General features: G+C 49.1%; 1 protein-coding gene across 3 annotated transcripts in view; it reads left to right on the top strand.

Moving 5' to 3' along the window:
* The first annotated feature begins 9,601 nt into the window (after positions 1 to 9,601).
* The window catches only part of RPS6KA5 (ribosomal protein S6 kinase A5), a 190,056-nt gene continuing 177,747 nt past the window's right edge, over positions 9,602 to 21,910 (top strand). Inside the window, exon 1 of one of the 3 annotated variants that reach the window (XM_002719601.6) lies at positions 9,602 to 9,986. In XM_002719601.6, the coding sequence (XP_002719647.2) occupies positions 9,884 to 9,986 (103 nt within the window). In that variant the 5' untranslated portion in view covers positions 9,602 to 9,883. The remainder of the gene's footprint in view (positions 9,987 to 21,910) is intronic. The other 2 variants (XM_089322100.1, XM_051826133.3) reach the window with 2 other exon arrangements.

Below are 21,910 nucleotides of genomic sequence, written 5' to 3'. Positions count from 1 at the left end.
TCTGAAAGCCAACTAATTAGTAACCTTGATGACATCTGCAAAATCTTTCTTGCCGTGGGACATAGTCATAGGAGTAACACCTGGGGACAAGGGTCACGGGGCTGTCTTGTGGGATTTTGCTTTGCAGGCTTCTTCTATGTCAAATTAAGTTTAATGGCAAATAAAAGAAATGGAAGTACAATGGAAAGAATTTCTGAACTTCAGCTAAAAGTGCCACTATATCTACAAAAATTTTTTAAATTAATTATTTTTGATTTTTAAAGATTTATTTATTTATTTGAAAGTCAGAGTTTCACAGAGAGAGGAGAGGCAGAGAGAGAGAGAGAGAGAGAGAGAGGTCTTCCATCTGATGGTTCACTCCCCAGATGGCTGCAATGGCCGGAGCTGTGCCAGTCTGAAGCCAGGAGCCAGGAGCTTCTTCCAGGTCTCCTACGTGGGTGCAGGGGTCCAAGGACTTGGGCCTTCTTCCACTGTTTCTCCAGGCCATCAGCAGAGAACTGGATCAAAAGAGGAGCAGCCAGGACTTGAACCCATGCCCATACAGGATTTCGGTCCTGCAGAAGGCTTAACCTTCTACTCCACAGCACTGGCCCCCCAAATTCTCAAAATATACCTTTTAAAGGAAAGACAAAGTAAAAAAATAATCACTGGGAGGTTGGAATTGTGCTTGTGTGAAAACGTTGTGCTCACGTGCTTCTCTTTGGGGAGTGAATTATTTCTTTGCCGTGAGAGACGAGTACATTTACATCCTTAGAAGTCTTCCCACTGCCCTCTCCCCTCTCTTACCCATGAAAGTACTTTGAAAAATTTCCAAGAATGTGGATACCTGTAGTTCATTCCCGCCTTTATACTTAAGGAACAGCTTGGCAGAATCTAAAAATCATGACTCAAGTTTTCCCACCCCTAAATTGTGCAGACTTTGCTTCATTGTCATTTAACAGTAAGTGTTGCTCTTGACTTCTCGATTTGATGTATTCTGTTATCGATTGCTCTGTCCTCAGTTCACTCTCACAGTGTGTGCTGTCTCCAGTCTTCATTTCAGACATTCCTTCTGTTGCTCCATTGTTCTGTTTGTTCTGAATGCATCTTCAGGAATGCCAATTATGCGTCTATTGGACAGCCATTGTTTATTTTCCTTAACTGCCACATTTTTATAATTATTTTAATTTCTTTGTTCTTTTTCTATGTTGTTCCATAAGAAAACAGAGTGTTTTCACTTGGGTTCATTTGGGTTTTGGTTGATTCAGAAATGCTTTTCTCCGTTCCCTTGAGTTTTGTCACTTGAGTTTCTCCTTTGTTGTTCTATGATTCTATATTTGTATCCCTGAACTTCCTCTTTGATTTTTTTTAAAAAAGATTTATTTATTCACTTGAAAGAGTCACACAGAGAAAGAAGGGAAGGCAGAGAGAGAGAGAGAGAGAGAGAGAGAGAGAGAGAGACTTCCATCCACTGGTTTACTCCCTAACTGGCTGCAATGGCCAGAGCTGCGCTGATCCGAAGCCAGGAGCCAGGAGCTTCTTCCCAGTCTCCCACACGGGTGCAGGGGCCCAAGGACTTGGGCCATCTTCTACTGCTTTCCCAGACCACAGCAGAGAGTGGAGCAGCCGGGACTCAAACCAGACCCCATATGGGATGCCGGCACTAAAGGCAGTGGCTTTACCTGCTACACCACAGTGCTTGCTCCTGATTTTTTAAAAATATAGTTTTAAAGTGAGATCAGTTGGTAACTTCTTTAGTGCAAACGAGAATTATTTGGTAAATAACACAGGAAGGGTAGAAGGAGAACCTTGAGGCGGCTGGCAGCTTCCCCTGGCTGTGTCTCCAGGTCTGCTCACTTCCTTTCCATGAAAGAGTGTCTGAGACACTCAGTTTGGGCTTTCAGGAGTAAGTGAGGTCCCCAGCACTGGCCTCCCTCTCTTTGGATTAAAATCTAGCAATGGCCCCTCCACCACTTCACTCCCTCCTTGCCAGGGCACTTGCCCATTGCTTGAGAGGCAATAAATAACTCAGGCTGGCTTCTCTTTGATTTTTATAATTATCCATGGACTTATTTGAAAGACAGAGGGAGAGACAGAGAACTGGTTTATTCCCCAACAGCCTGGGCTGGGCCAGGACCTCCACGTGGGTCTCCCACAGGAGTGACAGGGACCCAGGGTTGCCTCCAGGGCTGCAACAGGAGGAAGCCAGAATCAGGAGCTGGGCGGAGCTTGACCCCAGGCACTGAGGCAGGGCGTGTGGGCATCCCAGCTAGGCCGGATGCTGGCTCCTCTCTTTGCTCTGGCCTCCCCTGGTACTTCACAGGAACATAGCCTTTCGTCCTGTGAGCTCTGGGGTCTTATTGCTCACATCTAAATTTGCACAATGTTTACCTTATCTGCCTATCACTCATATTAAACTCAATTTCTGATTTGTACTTATTTGGAAAAGGAGGTGTATCAAAATCATAAATGAAAAATACCATCCCTTGCCACAAAGAAGAAATAACTATTAAATTCATAAAAATCGATAGCATGGTCTAGCCAGATACAGTCATCTGCGGGAAGCTGACTCTGAAGTTTATACTTGCCTTGTTAGAAAGAGAGATTAGTACCAATTATAGAAAAGCTAAGACTATTGGAACCAAACCAAGACTTTCTCCTTGACTGAATCACAAAGGGAAGAGAACTTAAAAAAGAATCATTTTTCATTATGTTATTTAGTATAACTTAATGACTGTCCATGTATCACCTGAACGTCTCTCTCTCTGGTAATACAAGTCCCCTTTCCCTCTGAGAAACACCACGCCAATCCAAGAATCAGGGCTTTGTCCCTTAGGACTGCGGCACTGATGTCTAAGGAATTCATTTCCTGCTTGCAGCTGGGGGCAGTGGAAGCCGGCTCGCAGCATTTCACCAATTTTAGGACAGATTTTGCAGCATTCGCAGGGCATACTTTATGGTTTGTGGTTTGAGGCTCTGAGAGTTTCCCTGTTTCATTAAAAAAAAGGGGCTTTTGCTGTGTTTTTGCATTGCTTCTGAAAGATTTCAAGGGAGGAGAAAGGCAGGGAGTAAGATTGCTGTGGTGACCCACAGGTGGACGTGTCGTTTAGGTGACGTGCATCCTCTAAGGGCACTGGCAGCTGAGTGCTGGTGGGCACGGGTTCACACCGAGGTGTGGCCAGATCTCAAACCGGACTGTTCCGGCTCAGCCACGTGCTCCGTAGCATTGCCGGCATTGCGATCTGACGCTCAGCAGTGGCTGATGGCCGTCAGCGTGAACGTCACCCCCACCCCTCACCGTGTTGGTGTCTGTATCCTGCCTCTGGTGCCTGAAGCTTCCTGATTGAAACCACACAGTGCAGGCGCGGACAGGGCCAAAGCCAACATCACGATGTCGACGGTGCTGTTCTCGACTTCCTGAAAGCAGCTCTCTTATCTGAGTATGCATCGGAGTTCTTCAGTCCAAGGTGGTGTGTCGTGGGCTTTCTGGCGTTGCTGCATGTGGAGACGAGGGCCCCGGTCAGATTGCCTGTACAGGGAGATTATTCAGGCTCTAGCAGCTCACACTAAGTGAGGCCTCCTCCCCCTTCTTCCCCTTCCCCCACCCCAGGGAAGGGGCCATAGCTGAGGGCTGGTGAGGCCACACAGAACCGCACCCCAGCACAGGCCTACGAGGCTGAGTGGGGACCCCTCCAGCTACCAGCAGCCCGGGAGGAAGTCCATTCCCAAGGCAAACAAACTGATGTCCCAGCTCCCCAGCCTGAGCAGAAGCCTAGCTTTGTGCTGGACACTTCCCTTCCCCGGCCCATTCATGGACAGACCCTGTCCTCTCTCCTCTACCTCTGGGGACGGTGATGTGTCCCTCACTTCCAGCCGCCACATGGACCACAGGCCACTGTCTGTCCCCCTTCCATGACGCTTCCTCCCTGACTCCATGCCATCTGCTCATACCCACTAATCAGCTTATCCCATCAGTTCACCCCTACCCAATTATTTGGTTCTTACAGCCACTGAGTATATATAAATTTTCCTATCCATATCCCTAGCATCATCACTACCTCTGAAAAGTTGCTGTTTTTCTTTCAATTTTTATTTATTTACTTTCATTTTATTTGAGAGAAGGAGACAGATGGACACAGAGAGCCTTCATCTGCTGGTTCGCTCCCCACGTGCCCTCAGCAGTCAGGCATGGTTGGGCCCGGCCAAAGCCGGAAGCCCAGAACACCATCTGAGACTCCCACACGGGCGGCAGCGATCTAAGCACTTGAGCTGTCTCCCAGGGTGCACATCTGCAGGAGGCTGGGGCAGAAGCAGAGGAGCTGGGATTCAACCCAGGCTTCAGATAAGGGATGCGGGTGTCTTAACCACTGTATCACCGGCGCCTGCTCCCGGTGTTTTCTTAAAATTTCAGTTGCTGTAATCGACCCCGCTCTAATGGCTATACTACTGAGTGGCTATACTATTGAGTTATGCCTGAAGACTCAGTTGTACATTTTAGTCATCTGAGAGCTTTTAAAAAATCCCGAAGTCCAGGCCCCCTCCCAGATGAATGAAATCATGCTCCCTGGGCATGGGAGGCTTCCTCTTCCACTGCTTCTCTCTACTGTCCAGGTGGCTCCAGTGTGCAGCCAGGTGGAAGACTCACCCCTGCTAGCTCCTAGTTTAGATGCCATCATCCTAGCCTCCCAGGTTAGCAGCTGCCTCCTGGCTTCACTGCGTCTGCACAGTTTGGGCCCCCGGGGTCACTCATCTCAACCAGGTTGTTTCCCAACTGCTCATCTCAAACCCTTGGGGGAAACGTCAGTTGCTAAGAGACATGTCACCACCAGGACACAGGCTTTCTGCCTCCAGTGCAGCCCCTGATGCCGGGCAGCAGCTGTCCAACCCGACGTGCTGTATTCACTATGACAAAAACTTTGTGGGAAATAGAATTGAAAGAGAAGCTGGTTTTACAATGTTTATTTATTTTCAGCTACTCAAAAGGCAGAGAGACAGAGAAGAGAGAGAGAGAGAGAGAGAGAGAGAGAGAGAGAGATGGATCTTCAGTCTGCAGGTTTGCACTCCACACAGCCGCAACAACCTGGCCAAATGTGAGCAACCAGTGCCCAAACTCTTGGGCTACCACCTGCTGTTTACCAGGATGCATCAGGGGGAAGATGGATTGAAAGCCAAGGAGCCAGGACTTTGACCTGCACTCCGATATGGGATGTGGGTGTCCCACATGGTGGCTTATCCACTGTGCCACGATGTTTGCCTCTAAGCTTGTTTTTATGCCAAGAAATTTGAAACCTCTGCCTACGAGGGGCCCTCAGAAGGTTCATGACAATGTGTACTGTGTGTGGATTCTGGTTTTCTTGCACCAAAATAAATATCTTAATTCCATTTCCCCCGAATATTCTGAAGGTCCCCCGATTTGCCACAGTGGCTGTTCCCAACTGTTTGCACTTTCCTCAAATCTTAACTCAGCCCTTCCCACCTCTCTGTCACTGTGCTTGTCTCTCCGGAGAAATTCTTCTTCTCTGTGCGCACATTTGAGGGGCATAGGGCTCACTGCTGCTTTCTAAATGTTTCAATTCTGCAATTTTACAGTTATTTGAAAAGAAAAAGTAACGGCAGCAAACACACCCAAGCCCCAAGTACTCCCCATATCCTTCCAGCTGGGATCGTCTTTCTCTACAGTCCCACATTGCTGCTTCTTCTTCACCTCCCATTTGCTTACCAAAGGCACTTTGGAGATTGTCATCAGTGGTGTTCAAGTCAGCAAATTTGCTGGATCTTTCCAGACCTCACCTTCTAGGCCCTCTAGGAGGGGACACATCTGTCCACCCCTTCCTTCTGGAGAGAGAACTGCATCTGCTCATGCCCCCTCCCCAGGGTCGAGACTCCTGAGACTTGGGTCCCTGGCTCCTTTTTCCACATCCCCGCCCTGGTAATCCTATTCATGATCAAGCACACCAGCGATTCCTAAATCGCTATTTCTACCCTGGATGTCTCTTCAGAGCTCCGCGCGCATACATCTCTACATAGCAACTTAATAGTGGCATTCAGTGTCTCAAACCCGAACTCTTGATATTTTCTCTGATACATGTTCGTCCTTTAACCTGCATTTCTCGTTAAATGGTGACACTGTCTTCTCCCGCCCACCAGGTGCTCACGCTGGAAACTTGTGTGTCTTTTCAGACACCTCCTTCAACCTTGCCCACCAAGTCCAATCCCTCACAGGGTCCAAATTATACACCTGGAAATACTCCACCTCTCTCCACCTCTGCTGTACCCACTCTCATCTTCTGCCCTGACCACAGCAACAGTTTCCTAACCGGTCTCCTTGAATCCCACCTCACAGTCTTCAAACATCAACCACAGTGACCTTTTGAAATTATTTCCCCAATTATGTCATCCTCCTGTTTAAGTTCTTCCCATCACTTCCCACTTCACATGGGATAAACTCCAAAAATAAGACCGACCCCACACTTCATGACTGGGTCTCCCCGCCTTCTCCCCTCCCCTCATCCCTTGCTTGATGGATTAAGGGTCTCTCAGGCTCTCTGCCTGCCTCAGGATATCTCCAGTCCACCTCCCAAACCACCCACAACTCACCTGTAAAATAAGGTAGCCTAGATTAGGCTCTAGTGGCCAGCCATCCCTGCACCTCAGTATCTCTCACACCTACAAGAACTGATTTCTTGGGCACATGACGGCTCAGTGTTGGTCAGGTGGCCTTCACGTGAACGAAGCCTTTGTGGTCGCTGTGGAAAGAGAAGGCGGTGTGAGATTCTGGTCAGGCTTCACGATGGCACACACCATGTCTGTCCACACCCCACTGGCCGGATCCCAGTCACGTGATTCTAACCTAACTGCAAAGGAGGCAAAAAAGAAGAGGTCTTCCTGTGTGTCCAGGAAGAGGAAATGAGATTGGTGAGTATCAGGTTAGTTTTCGCCACATCCTGGTTAAAAATATTCATCTTTAAAGACTTGTCTTACCAATACCTCCGTACAAAGGCCTCTCTGCTCCTTCAGCCTAAAGGAGGCATCCCTGAAGTGCTCTGTTGTAGCACCCTGTCATTTTCCTTTCTGGCATGTTCACAATAATAATAATCACATTTCTCCATGTGATTCTTTAGTATTTGTGTCTCTTCCTAGACTGTAGGCACTCTAAAAGCAAGGATTGCATCTGCTTTGCTCCCATTGTGTCCCTACACCCATCACTGTACTGGGTGTACAACTGATGAAAAAGTTGTCGAGTGAACAACTGAACAATTGCACACAGTAGTTGCCTGGCCCCAGACAGTGCACCACCTGTGCAGGAGGAAGACAGGCAAGTGGGCGGTCATAGTTTAGGGGGATACATGCTGCCGGCAAGTGACCGGACGGAGCTGTCACAGTAACCTGAAGGGGCTCACAAGCCTCTGCTCTTTCCCCCAAGCAATGTAACCCAGAGATCTGCAAATGATGATCCCTAGGCCAAATGTGGCTCACTGCTTAATTTCGAATGGCCCATGAGCTAAGAATGTTTTTTTTTAATCAATTTAATTTTATTTACAAGGCAGGGGGATGGGATGGGAGGAAGGGAGATAGAGTTCACTTTCCAAGTGCATGCAATAGCTGAGAGCCAGGCCACAGTGAGGAGCCAGGAATTCCATGCAGATCTCCCACGTGGGTGGCAGGGAGAGGCATTTTCACGCCCCTCTCCGGGAGTGCATTAGCAAGAAGCTGGATTGAAGGTGGGGGAGCCTGATCAGGAACCCAGTCACTCCGACGTGCGATGCTGGTGTCCCGCTGGTGTCAAATGCTTGCCCTGGGTGGTTATATTTTTAAATGGTTGAAAAACCATGAATAGTCATATATTGTGACATGTGAATATGATGTGGGATTCAAACTTGGATGTCCATAAAAATGTTTCATTGGAACACAGCCATATGCTTACTGTCTGTGACTGCTGTTTGAGCTACAATGGCAGAGTTGAGTAGTTGTGAAGGAGATCACATGGCCCACAAAGCCTAAAGTACTTACTCTCTGGGCCTTAACAGAGCAGTTTGCTGACCATGCTTAGCTTAAAAGCTGATGCTGGGGCTGGTGCCATGGCTCACTTGGTTAATCCTCTGCCTGCAGCACCACCATCCTATATGGGCGCTGGGTTCTAGTCCTGGTTGCTCCTCTTCCAGTCCAGCTCTCTGCTGTGGCCCCGGGGAGTGCAGTGGAGGATGGCCCAAGTGCTTGGGCCCTGCACCTGCATGGGAGACCAGGAGGAAGCACCTGGCTCCTGGCTTCAGATCGGTGCTGTGGCTGCCATTTGGGGAGTGAACCAACGGAAGGAAGACCTTTCTCTCTTTCTCTCTCTCTGTCTGTCTATAACTCTATCAAAAAAATTAAAAAAAAAAAAGATGATGCCTACAGGAATTATGCCCAAGTACATACACTTGGAAGTCTCTCCTTTTCCCATTCTCGTATCTGCCTCAGAGTTCTGGTCTTGTAACTGGGCTCCCGCCCTGTTTTCACCGTAGTCCGCCCTTCTTATAAGCAAAGCTAACTGCCGAGAACAGCTTGGAGACTGCACCTACTGTGTGAAGCTTCCCACCGCGGACCAGATACAGCCTGCGGTGTCCAGCCTGGCACTGGAGGTCCCCGGTGACCGCACCACAGCTGCCCTGTCCTGCCGGGCGGCCGGGTCCAGCACTTCACCCACGCTCGCTCTCTGCTGCGGGCCTAGGCTCAGTTACTGTTTCCGCCTCTGGGACTTGCGTCTTGCCCATCTCTGGAGCTGGTTACCTCCAAGGCCTCCTTGCTCTAAAAGCCTGTCGCAGCTCTTCCCCGGGGATGGCCTGTTCCCTCTGCGGGATTCCACCACCTGTGTAGCTTGGCTTTTTATCTCACACTCTTACAGTATCGGCGTGCACACACACACCGTCGGGTTCCGCGTTCCTCTGAGAAGTGATCAGGCGCAGCAGCTGTGCTGTATGTTATTAGACTCTCCATCCTTTCGGCTCCCAGGAGGAGTCCTGCACAAAATGAAATTTTGTAAAATTTTTGCAAAATTCCTAATGGGAGGCTAGGACTGTGAATTCTTCTAATGCCCAAGAATCACCTGTATTTTAAGTCACTGAACTCGTTTAAGGCTCCCTAGTGCCAATGACGTCTTCCAGGGGGTCACGCACCTGCGGATCGCTGTCTGAGTACCAGAGGTTTATCCGCAAACACGTGGGTGACAAGCGCTTTCCTCCGGGCCCCGCCTCTGTCCACCGTGATTGGCGGACCAATCGTTCCAATCAGCCCTCCCCGCCTCTTTCAGCAGTAGCCAATCACAGGCCTCGAGCGCCTCCTGACTACTAGACACTGTTTACTAACAGATAGAAGCTGGGGAATAAGGGGTGTGACCGTTCTGGGGAGGTCAGGGAAGAGAGTGTCTCGGCTGCGCGTGCGCACCCAGGGAGGTGGGCGGGGCAGAACCTCGGTTCTCACCAATCGGAGCGGCCACGCTCCTCCCTCTCCTGCCTCCCCGCCAGGCAACAACAATTCGAGGAGCGGGGCGGGGCTGCTCGTGAAACGTCAGAGCGGGTTGCCCAATGGGAGCCGGCGTTGGCAGACGCGCGCGCCCGGCGCCCAATAGGCGGTGGCGGGCCGAGTGGCTCCTCTACCGTGCTGGCTGTGGGCGGAGCGGCCCGGCGGAGGAGGCGGTGGAGCCGGGGGCCGCTTGGTTGCGCGGTACTAGCGGTGCCCGCCGAAGGGGGAGGAGGCGGAGGAGCGAGCCGTGCGGCCAGAGCGGGAAACAGACTGGTCTCGGCGTCCGAGTTCTGAAGCCGCCGCGCCCCGGCTGCCGGGGCTGCCGCAGGGGTGGTGAGGGGACGGGTGGCCGCTGTCTCCCGCGCTCCCCCTCGGAGCGCCCCGTGGGCTCGGAGAAAGGGAGAAGATGGAGGAGAAGGGCGGCAGCGGCGACGGCGCCGCGGGGACCAGCGGGGACGGCGGCGACACGGGGGAGCAGCTCCTCACGGTCAAGCACGAGCTGCGGACGGGTGAGCGACCCCGCCCTCTGCCGGCCGGGGCCGGGGGAGGGGGCGCGGAGCGCCTGGGCCTGGCGCGCGCGGCGGGAGCCCCGGGGGTCTCGGGCGGCGGCCGCCGAAAGTTTTCCCGACCCCGCGACGAGCGCCCGTCTCCGGGGATGGCGTGGCCGCCCTGGCCGCGCAGGTGACACATCTGTCGCCGCATCCTGTCGGGGGCGAGAGGTGCGCCGTCCGGGGTCGGAGGGACCCGGCTTCTGCACCGCGCCCGCCGGCCTGCAGGTGGATCCCGGTGGGGGTGGGCGCGACCCCCGGGACGGGCGCTGGGGGAGCCTGTCCGCGAGTGATGGGGAGGGCTTGCTCTGATGTGCGAACGGCGCGAGATACTGCACTTGGCCTTGCATTTCCGTCAGAGGTCTCTTGAGACGCACGTTCGAAGCGCTTGCATTCTGCCGTCCGAGACCCCAGACTCGCCCGAGCGGCACACCTGGTAAATGCTGGCCGTGCGGGTTGTTCCTTGCGGAAAATGGCCAATGTGGCCCCCTCCATCCATCCGGTTCGGGTTTCGTCTTTGTGGAGCCCGGTCTCAGATGTAGGGACACTTGAGCATGTCGGAGCAGACCGTGCCTGCCAACCACTCGGTCGGCATTATTGTTTCAAATACTGGCCACGGCCCCACTGGCGTTTTGGGGTCGACTTCCCCGGGTTCAGGTGGGCGCCTCGCACACCTTGTTTCTGTTTTGAACAGAGTGTGAAGTTAGTCCGGGGCCGGCTCTTTCAGTTTTTGTTACATCTGCTGAGATCGCCAGGTAGCGAGCGTTTCGCCCGTGCCCTCGTGGTCCCCTGATGGAAGAGATGTCAGAGTCCTGCTGGCATTTTTACACCGTGTCCGTGTGGTCATCTGTGCCTCTGTTAGACGTCTTGAGTCGCTCACTCCGTATTTTTTAGTTCCTAACATGCCCTGTGTATGTTCCGTGTTTCGCTCTCAAAAGCCAAGGGATGTTTTCAGAGGGACCGTAAATCTTTTACCAGTCTGCATTTACCGGGTGTTGATGTCTGATCTGTGCCAGGCCCGGTGTCAGGTGCTTTCTGGTTTGAAGATTTTGGGTTTTTTTCGTGTCTTACATAATGATTCACTGATTTATGTATGTAGGGTTGCACTGTTCAGCGGCAGCCCTTCAAGTCAAATGCTCCTTAGTCACTGACCGTGGCGCAGTGAACCGCGTTTTGCTAAATGACCAAGGAGCAAACTACTTGTTACTGGGAGTCAACCAACTGTACAGTTTCTGAATTTTGCAAACAATGCTGGCTTTAGAGAAAACAATGAGTACTGCTGTATTCCCCTCCTCTACTCACAGAGTGAATCATCAGCTTCAAGTTTGCATTTTGGAAATTTTTCTGATAGAAGATGAGATTATACTGAATTCATTAGCACTGTGAACTAACGGTGAAGGGAAGTGAATAGTCATCTTGATTTATAACTGTTGAACACTGGAGTGACTGACCGGATACAGTGGTGAAAAACATTGTGAAAGTATAACTTGCAAGAATCACCCATCTTCAGCCAACTGCACTCCTGTCAGCCCAGGATGCTATAATAGGCACCAGAGTAATTTGATCTGATACAGTCCCTTCTCAGAATGGGGACGGGCATCTAGGCAGTGGGTAACTGCCCGTTTGTGCAGAACCCTGTATTGTGTTCCGTAGGATGAAGGCAAGAAGCAGTGAGAGCCACGTGCAAGGACATGGAAGTAGCTCCAGTTGGGTAAACCCAGCAGCATGGCCTGCCTGGGCATGGAGCTGGAAGACGTAGTTCTAAGTCCCAGCCCTGACACTTACTAGATACGTGGATTCAAGCAAGACCCACGTTCATCTACAGAATGGGAGAGTGGAAGGAGACACTTGGAGCCTTGCGGAGAAGGGTGCTTGACACGTTGAAGGCATCCATCACGTGTTGATTGAACGTACATCTAAAAATCGGGCCACGGGGGCTGGGGCTGTGGCATAGCGGCCACCTGCAGTGCCAGTATCCTATATGGGTGCCGGTTCTAGTCCCAGCCACTCCACTTCCAATCCAGCTCTCTGCTGTGGCTGGGGAAAGAAGCAGAAGATGGCCCAAGTCCTTTGGCCCCTGTACCCTCATGGGAGACCCAGAAGAAGCTCCTGGCTCCTGGCTTCGGATCCACGCAGCTCCAGCTGTAGTGGCCAATTGGGAGTGAGCCAGCGGATGGAAGACCTCTCTCTCTCTCCTTCCCTCTCTCTGTGTAACTCTGACTTTCAAATAAATAAATAAAATGTTTAAAAAAAAAATCAGGCCACAGCAGTGTCTTTAAATTGTGTAAATTAATCCAGCGTAATTGGAAAGCAGGTCAGTCACCTGGTGCCTAACGTGTGACACATCGCCTGGCTGTCACCCTGTTTGTGCCTGTCCTGCCTCTCAAGTGCAGTGTAGACTCTCTCTCAAGTGCAGTGTAGACTCTCAAGTGCAGTGTAGACTCCTTGTTGTCCTTGGTGCTGCCTCTCAGCCTGTGCACGTGTCCTCGGTGACCTCCGACACTCGGCACTGTAGTAACTCACTTGTCTGCGCTGGACCGTAAGGTCCCGGGGGCAGACGCCATGTCCTTCCTCTCCTGCAGCCATGGAGTTTGGTCAGGGCTCGAGTATTTGTTGAATGAATTCATCAAGTGGGTGAGAATACAGGAGCAAGTCTAGTGAGAATGTTAAGTTGTTGATGGACTGATGACAGTTGCTACAAAAACTGAAGAATGGAGGATTGGCACTGGGACATAGTAGGCTAAGCCTCTGCCCATGGTGCCTGCACCCCATATGGGCACCAGTTCACGTCCCAGCTGCTCCTCTTCTAATCCAGCTCTCTGCTATGGCCTGCGGAAGCAGCGAAAGATGGCCCAGGTGCTTGGGCCCCTGCACCAACATGGGAGACCTGGAAGAAGCTTCTGGCTCCTGGCTTCGGATCAGCCTGGCTCCAACTTTTACAGCCATTTGGGGATTGAACCAGCAGATGGAAGACCTTTCTCTCCGTCTCTGCCTCTCTAACTCTACGTCTCAAATAGATAAATAAAATATTTAGAAAAAAAATGCAGATCAATGTCACATACATTTCTTGAGCACTTTGTTTTCTAGCTTCTGTGGGACCCGATAATACCAAAAATAACTAAGAAAGTGCCATGCCCTGTGGCAGTAGGGGAAGAGCTGTGTGAGGCAGTAGTTGGGATTGATGGCCATAGGTCTAATAGAACACAAAGTATAAAGGTAGCAGAGAAGGGGTTGGGCCTTTCAGCTTTCAGATAATCGAATCTGACTCTGTTATACCGCAGTGAAAAAAGGGAAATATTATGGGAAGGATGGTAGGTCATTTGACTCTCTCTATTCAATAAGTGTTTGTTAACTCTTTGGTACTGGGTACTGGTTTAGATGCTGGAGTTACAAGGCCTACATCTCTGCCGGAAGGGCCGGGTTCCATCAGGAACGACTGCGACCAGGGACTTCGGTGGTCTGTCCCCACTCCTGTATCCCTGCGTGTCTCGATGTGGTGGATTCTCCGCTATGGTCCAGTCGCTGGGTGATGGGTTCTTTCTTCTCCACTGCTGTCCGGGTGTTCCCACATGCTGCACAGAGACCCCGAGTTTTACATGATACAGCTTCAGATACTAGAAGGAGTGCGTTGTTTCTTTCTTCTCAGCATCAGTTATAAAAATCTTGGGTTAGAACTCTTTTGGCCTGGCTTTGGACAGGAGTCTACTTTTGGATCATTCAGCTGAGGCCAGGGGAAGGCATCATGTTCTACTAACACGACAGCAGCTCTGATAAATGCTTGGTTGGGGCTCGTCTCAACCCTTAGAAGTGAAAGAGTTGCTGGGAAGGTATTTCCTCAGATGCTGGTCATTAAAATAGAGAGCCTGACACCGAGGAGAGTGGAACAAGGTTATCTACCGTAAACCCTAGCGGCTTAAAGTGGTGTGGTTTCTGTGGGTCTGAAATTTGGGCGTTGCTTAGTTCAGTGCTTCTGGCCCAGGGATCCTCCTGAGGTTGTGGTGAGGAGGCTGGCGAGGACTGTGTTCACTTGAAGACGTGTCTGGGGCTGGTGGTCCCCCTCCCAGGGTGTCACTCGTGTCTTCTGGCGGGATGCACTCATTCCTTGGCCTGGGGACTGCTCCACAGGGCTGCTGGATGTCCTCATCTCAGGGCAGTTGGTTTCCCAAGGACAAGTGATCCAAGAGAGAGAGCAAGGTGACAGCCATGGTCTTTTTTGGTTAAACAACTTTATGGAGATATAACTTAAGTACCACACAACCCACGTGCTTTAAGCATACAGTTCAACAAATTTTAGATTTATAGAAATAATCATCACTACCATCTAATTATACTTATAACATTTTTAAACTTAATGCATTTTTCCAAAGTCTGTTTCTGAGAGAGAAGGGAGAAAGAGAGAGAGAGAGGAAACTGCCATCCATTGGTTCACTTCTCAAACATCCGCAGTGACCAGGGCTGGGCTTGGCCACAGCTGTGAGGCATAAACTCAATGCAGGTCTCCTAGGTGGTTGTCAGGAACCAAGTTACTTGAGCCATCACCACTGCCTCCCAGGGACTGCACTAACAGGAAGCTGGAGTCAGGTGCAGGGCCAGGTGTCAGTCCCGGGCACTCTGATATGGGGCATGGTGTCTTAACTAGTGGCTTAGCCATTAGGCCAAAGGCTTGCCCCTGCAGTCTAATTTTAGAACATTTCCATCAGCCTTAGAAGAAAACTCGTGTCCATTTACATCAGGGCCTTTATTCCCACAACCCAGCCCCAGCCCTGGGCAACCACCAGTTTTTATTTCCTCTCCCTCCATATTTGCCTACTGTAAAATTTCAGGTTGTATAATTATCCAGTTGTAGTCTTGTGACTGACTGCTTTGAGCATCTCTTGGTCTCTTTGTTTTCTTTTGCTGACAGATTGCTATTCGTTGTGTCAGTTGTGCTGTGTCCCTCGGTTGATTGACATTTGGGTTGTTTCCCTTTTTGGCTGGATGAACAGTGCCGCTGAGCACTTTGTGGCCTGTGTTTCCTTTTGCTCTTAGGTGTTTATCAACAGTAAAGTGCCTGGATCACGTGGTGTGTCTATGTTTAACTCTGTAACAAACTGCAAACTGTTTCTCCAAGTGACTGTACCTGTTCCGGCCAGGGCCTGGGAGGGCTTCATCTTCCGAACAGCCAGCACTCGCCACATTTTGCTTGTGTTCATCCGAAGAGCTGTGAAGTGGTGTTTCACTGTGGTTTCCATTTGTGTTGCACTAAAGACCTTGAGTGTCTTTTCACACACTTACTGGCAGTTCCCTGTGTGTTTGTAGAGAGGTCTGTTCAGACCCTGTGGTCATTTTTTTAATTGCCTGAGTTTTGAGAATTACTGAGGTGTGGGAATTCTTAAGTGTATTTAGAATATAAGTCTCTTGTCAGACACATGATTTTCAAATATTCCCCCCAACACAAAAGTTTTGTTTTTATTTTTATTTTTTTTATTTATTTATTTTTTTGACAGGCAGAGTGGACAGTGAGAGAGAGAGACAGAGAGAAAGGTCTTCCTTTGCCGTTGGTTCACCCTCCAATGGCCGCCGCGGCCAGCGCGCTGCGGCCGGCGCACCGCGCTGATCCGATGGCAGGAGCCAGGTGCTTCTCCTGGTCTCCCATGGGGGTGCAGGGCCCAAGCACCTGGGCCATCCTCCACTGCACTCCCCGGGGCCACAGCAGAGAGCTGGCCTGGAAGAGGGGCAACCGGGACAGAATCCGGCGCCCCAACCGGGACTAGAACCCGGTGTGCCAGCGCCGCTAGGCGGAGGATTAGCCTAGTGAGCCGCGGCGCCGGCTGTTTTTATTTTTTTAAAATGTCCTGAGAAGCTCAGAAGTGCAATTCACCTTTTGTCTCCTCCCCCTTTTTTTGGCTTGTGTCCTATCTCAGAAATCACCGACTAATCCAGTGTTGTAACGATCAGTGCCTCTGCTTTCTCCTGAGAGTTTTATAATTTTAGCTGTTATATTTAGATCTTTGATGCATTTAGAGTTAATTTTGCGTAGGCTGTGAGGTAGTGATCTAGATTCATTCTTTTGCATATCCAGTTGTCCAAGCACCATTTGTTGGAAACTAGATTCTTATCCCATTTTATTGTTTTGCACCCGTGTTGAAAATCAGTTGGCCATACATGTATGCATTTATTTATTTCAGACTCTCAGTTATGTTCTACTGATCCCCCTCCCTCCCTATGCCAGTACCACACTAACTGGACTCCTGCAGCTTTTCAGTAAGTTTTCAAATTGGGAAGAATAAATCTTGCAACTTTGTCTTCATTTTCAAGATTGTTTTAGTTATTCTGGGTCCCTTGAGTTGACATGAATTTTAGGGTGGACTTGTTGATTTCTGCAAAGAAGCCAGGTGGTAGAATTCTAATAGGGATTGCATTGATTTGTAGATCAGCTTTGGGAGGGTTGATATCTTTCGACTTCTTTAGGTCTTTTTTCATTTCTCTCAAAGGTGTTTCATAGTTTTCAGAGTATAAGTTTAACTTCTTTTGCTAAATTTATTCAGAAGTATTTTTTCTTTATGATGCTATTATAAAAGCAGGTTTTAAATGTTCACTTTTGGGTTATTCATTATGTCTAGAGACAGCTTATGTTTGTGTAGTGAACTTGGCTGTATTAATTTCATAGTTCTGATGGTTTTGTAGTGGATGCCTTGGAGTTTTCTATTTACAAAGTCATGTCATTTCTGAACAGTGATAGTTCTTCTCCCTTTTCAATCTGGATGCCTTTTGTTTCATTTTCTTGTATAGTTTCCCTGGCTGGAGCCTGCAGTACAGTGTTCAAGAGCAAAAGAAGCCATCCTTTGTCTTTTCCTGATGTTAGGGGGAGGAGTTTAGTCTTCAACCACTGAGTATTTGGTTAGCCGTGGGTTTTCATAGATGTCCTGTAACAGGTTAAGGGAGTTCCCTCGCATTCCTGACTTGGGTGCTTTTCTAAATTATGAGGATATTGCATTTTATCACATGCTTTGCCTGCATCTACTGAGATGATTGTTTTTCTTCTAGTGTTGTTATTTTTATTGTATTAATTTTGGGGTGTTAATCCAACCTTGCGTACCTGGGATAAATCCCACTGGGTCGTGTTATCTAAGTACTTACTACCATAAGGCTGGTGTTCTGGGAATTTCTGTGGAAATTCTGGTACAGACAGAAGTCAAGAGTAGTGACTTACTTTTAAAAATTATAATCTGTTTCACCAAAGGATATGTGTAGAATCCCATTGAAAAAGAACATTTCTGGGGCTGGTGCTGTGTTAAGCCTCCACCTGGGCGCGGGTTTGAGTCCTGGCTGTTCGCTTCCAATCCAGCTCTCTGCTATGGCCTGGGAAAACAGTGGGAGCTGGCCCCGGTGCTTGGGCCTTTGTGCCCCTGTGGGAGACCTGGGAAGAAGCTCCTGGCTCCTGGCTTCAGATCAGCCCAGCTGGATCAGCCCAGCCGTTGCTGCCATCTGGGGAGTGAATCAGCAGAAGGAAGATTCTCTCTGTAACTCTGCTTGTATATGTATACATACAAGTTATCATCTATCTATCTATCTATCTATCTATAACTTGTAATTAGCTCTTTAGGAGCATATAACTACTACCTACAGTAAAATACATCAGAAGACTTCAGTATCAATTCTTGTGATCTTGAGTATAATGCAGCTTTACTTCTTATAAACTATCTGAGTGTAAATAAGTACTTGTGTGTCTGCAAGTGTGTGTTTTATAGAACTTCTCCCTTTTTCAAACTTCGCTCATTCTGAGAAGAGTAGGTTTTCTAGGCTGCATCAGGAAGGTAAGAACTCAGATCTTAGAAGAAAAACCCTTTTCACTCTCCCTTGAGGTTTAGAGATTAAGAAAATGATCCCTTGAGGAGCAGAAGCTGGTATCTCAGCCTTCAAGTTCAGGGCGACTTAAGTCTATTTCAGTTATATAATCTATAAGGGGAAACCTCAAGTGGTAAGTCTGATGTTGTAGCAGAACCAAATTAACTTGTATTGCAAAGCAAGGAAGTGTGTTGAAACCTCAGCTTCCTGGCGACAAGTGGTTGGATGAGCAGGACAGAGTTGTTTCCCTGAGAGAAGCTGATCCTTGGCGAGCACTCCTCCAGGGAGAAGCTAGCATAATGCCATCATGTGCTGGTCGCAGCTTCCGCACGATGAACTACATTGTGGGGAGATGTCAGTTCCAAAATGCAGTGCGGGGGGGTTGTCATAGTTCTCTCCTTTGGGCTCCCATAATGATTTACAGATCCATCTATGCACCTCAAAGGTGTGATCACTCCTACATTGCCTCTTGTTTGCCAAGGAAGATGAACAGGGTCTAAAATAGAATCTTGACCTCATTGTGTGTGTTTCTAGCAATGTCCCTCTTGGTTCAGACATAGCTCTTTCTCCAAAACCAGATGAGTTCTCCGATTTTATGTATTCCTAAAGTTGTGAGTGAGCTGATTCATCTGTCTTTCTTTCTTTCTTTCTCTCTTTTTTTCTTTCTTTTTTCAATATTCATTAGACGTCTTCCCTTGTGACTATAGGGAGAGAAAGCTCTTGATTTTTAGTATTGGTATTGCAGGGATTTTATTCTACACTCAAGTTTTTGTGTAGATGTGATTTTTTATTTAATCAATGTGTTCTTGACAGAAAATTGTGTAAATATTTTTGTGTATCAGATTATTTGCAATATAGAAAGTGCACCTGGTACTTGCAAGAATTCTGTCATTAAGCCTTGTATTTAAACACTTTTTTGATTAAATTTTCCATTTGTGACTCTCACTGTTACCTTGTAGATATGCCATCTTTACAGTTTGGGTAGCTGCACACAGGTACATGAGGGAGACTTGGTGGTAGGCTGAATAATGACCCATGACCCCCACCATCCCTGGAGCCCTGTGAATATGTCGCACATTACCTGGCAAAAGATACCCTGCAGGTGTGCTTAAGCACCCGAGATGGGGAGACTATCTTGGGTTATACAGGTGGGCCCGGTGTTACCAGTGGGTCCTTCCTTGTGAGACGGGGCCAGAGGAGGTGATGTGAAGACAGAAGCAGAGGCAGAGAAAGAGAAGGAGCTGTGGCAAGGAGACAGCAGAGTGACGGCACCGAGGGAATGGGGCAGCCTGTGGAGGCTGGGGGCAGATTTCCCCCTGGAGTGTCCACTAGGAGCACAGCTGTGTTTGATTTTAGCTCCCCAAGATGCAGCTTCAGACTTAGGATCGCCGAAACTGTAAGAAAATACGTTTGTGTTGTGTGTAAGCCATCAAGTTTATGTTCATTTTATAGCAGCGAGAGGGAACTAGTACATCCTGCTTCCGCTTGAGGAGCCCTAGCATCTGCAACCGAGCCACGGCAGAGTGGGAAGCAGTCACCTGGTTAGCAGCTGTCCTGGTAGGAGATGGGAGTCCTCCCCGCAGGGCCCCCGAGGAGCCGCGGGGCTGTGCTTGACCAGCTGTTCTGTTTTCCCAGGGACGCTCTGCACTGGGTCTCTGAGCGGTCTTCTTCCACCAGGGCAGGCGCGAGAAGGCTTCACATCTCAGGCCCACAACCACGTGAAATTGGGTCTGGCTGCGTCTTGAGTCATTTGTGCTGTTATTCTTGTTATTTTTCTTTCTTCTTTTCTTATGCTTTAATTCATCCTTGTAATCTGCCTTAAATATTTTCTGGACCAAGGCAGGAACAAGGTAAACATGTAATTAAGTGAATATATTTGTGTGTAAGCATATGTAAATGTAAGTAATATGGAAACTATGGGAAGATACTCTACTTTTTATCCAGTATTTTACTTCTTAAATAAAATCTTTGTCCTGTGGTATTCATGCGATCTTTGTTTTTCTCCTAACAAGAAAAAAGCAAGGGCTGCGATTAGTTGATAGCACTTCTCCTCTTTGTACATAATGATAAATCAGTCAAGCCAGGCACACCACAGGGATCCTAGAAGCGTGAGGCAGGGACTGGGCAGGGCCGCCTTGGCCCAGCCAGTTTCCCACACTCGTGGACTGTCCTATCCTCAGCTGGCCGGGCAGTGTGGTCAGCTGAAGCACTCTCTGCTCTGACCACATCAATAAGCTGTACCGGGAATGCCTGTTTTCCCTAAAGGAAAAATTATTTAAAGTATGTAGCGAGGATAATGTCTCACTTTGTATCTGAACATGATGCTGCATTCAGAGGGCTTGAACACTGAATCTCGGCAGTGTGTTTGCGCTGACCCACTCCCGTGACCTGGAGACTTAGGTTGGTTGTTGTTAAGGAAACATGATTGGTGCTAGAATGGGAACAAATCTAATGAGGCCACACATGATTCAAACTCCTAACTTTTGACCTAATTTTGCCATGTATCAGTTGGGCCCGACAACTACAGTTTTGTTCGTCTTTTAAGGATTTAGTGGATTTTGCCTGTGCCTCACATTGTCGTAGACATTGGGTATTTGTAGGGAGCATATTGGGCATAGCTCTTGCCATCACTGAGTAATACCTAAGAGAGAGACCTTAAATATGTAATCACCCAAATCTCTGGTGATTGCAGCTGGGGTAGGCCCTGTGAAGGTGCTCAGGGCTCGGTGGGAGAGCTTGGCCTTGAAAGCCATGAACTAATAATAAGTGTCAATAATAATTATTAATAATAAATTAGTTCATGATAATAAAGAATAATAATAGCACTAATAATAAGTGCCATAACTAATAACAGTGCCATTAACGAATTGATGAGGACTGCGGGCAGATGTCTGAAGCACCGTGCTCTAAGCAGAGACCTTGGCTGCCGTGGGGTGAAGAGTGTGGAGGACAAAGCATTTCTTTTTTTTTTTTTTTTTTTTTATTTATTTATCTGAAAGAGTTACAGAGAGGCAGAGGTGGGGTGGGGGAGAGATATCTTCTACCCTACCTGCTGGTCCACTCCCCAAATGGCTGCAATGGCCTGAGCTGGCCTGATCTGAAGCCAGGAGCCAGGAGCTTCCTCCCACCCTCCCACGTGGGTGCAGGGGCCCAAGGATTTGGGCCATCTCTTCTGCTTTACCAGGCCACAGCAGAGAGCTGGATTGGAAGTGGAGCATTCAGGACTTGAACTGGTACCCATATGGGATGCTGGCACTGAAGACAGCGGCTTTACCTGCGACGCCACAGTGCCAGCCCAGGACAAAGCATTTCTGCCAAAAGAAGCATCCCAGATGGTCCTGCATCGTGCAGCGGCTCGGCACACAGGGCTTCCTGCTAGAGAGGCCTCTGGCTTGAGCATCATAGTGCTCAGAAAATGGGGCTGGAAATGGAGCCAGGCTGTTTCATGCAGGCTTCTGCAGGTTCCAGTAGAGTGTGCGGGCAGTGAGCGCGCTGGGACACCTTGGAGTTTTAACTGGGGAGTGATGGGATTCGGTGCTGCATTTTGAGATGTGATTCTCATTGCTGTGAGGAGAATAGGAGGAAAGACTGTGGAAAAGGAGGCTGGTTACGATGCCGTTGCAGGAGTTCAGATGGAACGGGGAGGTGCAGATCAGGTCACAGGGGGGATTCAGCGCAGCGAGGGTATTTGAGGTGTGTTTAGGAGGTAGTTCAGCAGATCCGGATGTATCAGTGCCGGGCTCTCTGGCTGGAGCAGGTGCTGTTGGTTGAAATAGTGCGTTAGCTTTAGGTTGCTGTGTAAGAAGGAAATCACACTCAGAGTGGCTTGTAATGACTCCCACCTGTTGGTTCAGGAGCTTAGACTTCCTCAAGGCCTGTCTGGGGTTTGGTCACTGCGTACAAAGGCTAAAATCAGGGAGTTAGCCAGACTGAGTTCTTGTCCGGAGCTCCTGGGTAAAAGTCCACTTCGCAGCTCAGCTGGCGGCATTCAGTCCGTGTGGTGGTCAGTCTGAGGCTCCAGTGTCTGCGCTGGCTGTCCATCAGAGCCGCGCTCAGCT

The sequence above is a fragment of the Oryctolagus cuniculus genome, chromosome 20 (genome assembly GCF_051225735.1).
Source record: "Oryctolagus cuniculus isolate XC-2025 breed Fujian yellow rabbit chromosome 20, ASM5122573v1, whole genome shotgun sequence".
NCBI classification, from domain to species: domain Eukaryota; kingdom Metazoa; phylum Chordata; class Mammalia; order Lagomorpha; family Leporidae; genus Oryctolagus; species Oryctolagus cuniculus.
This window is presented reverse-complemented; position numbering and strand designations above follow the sequence as displayed.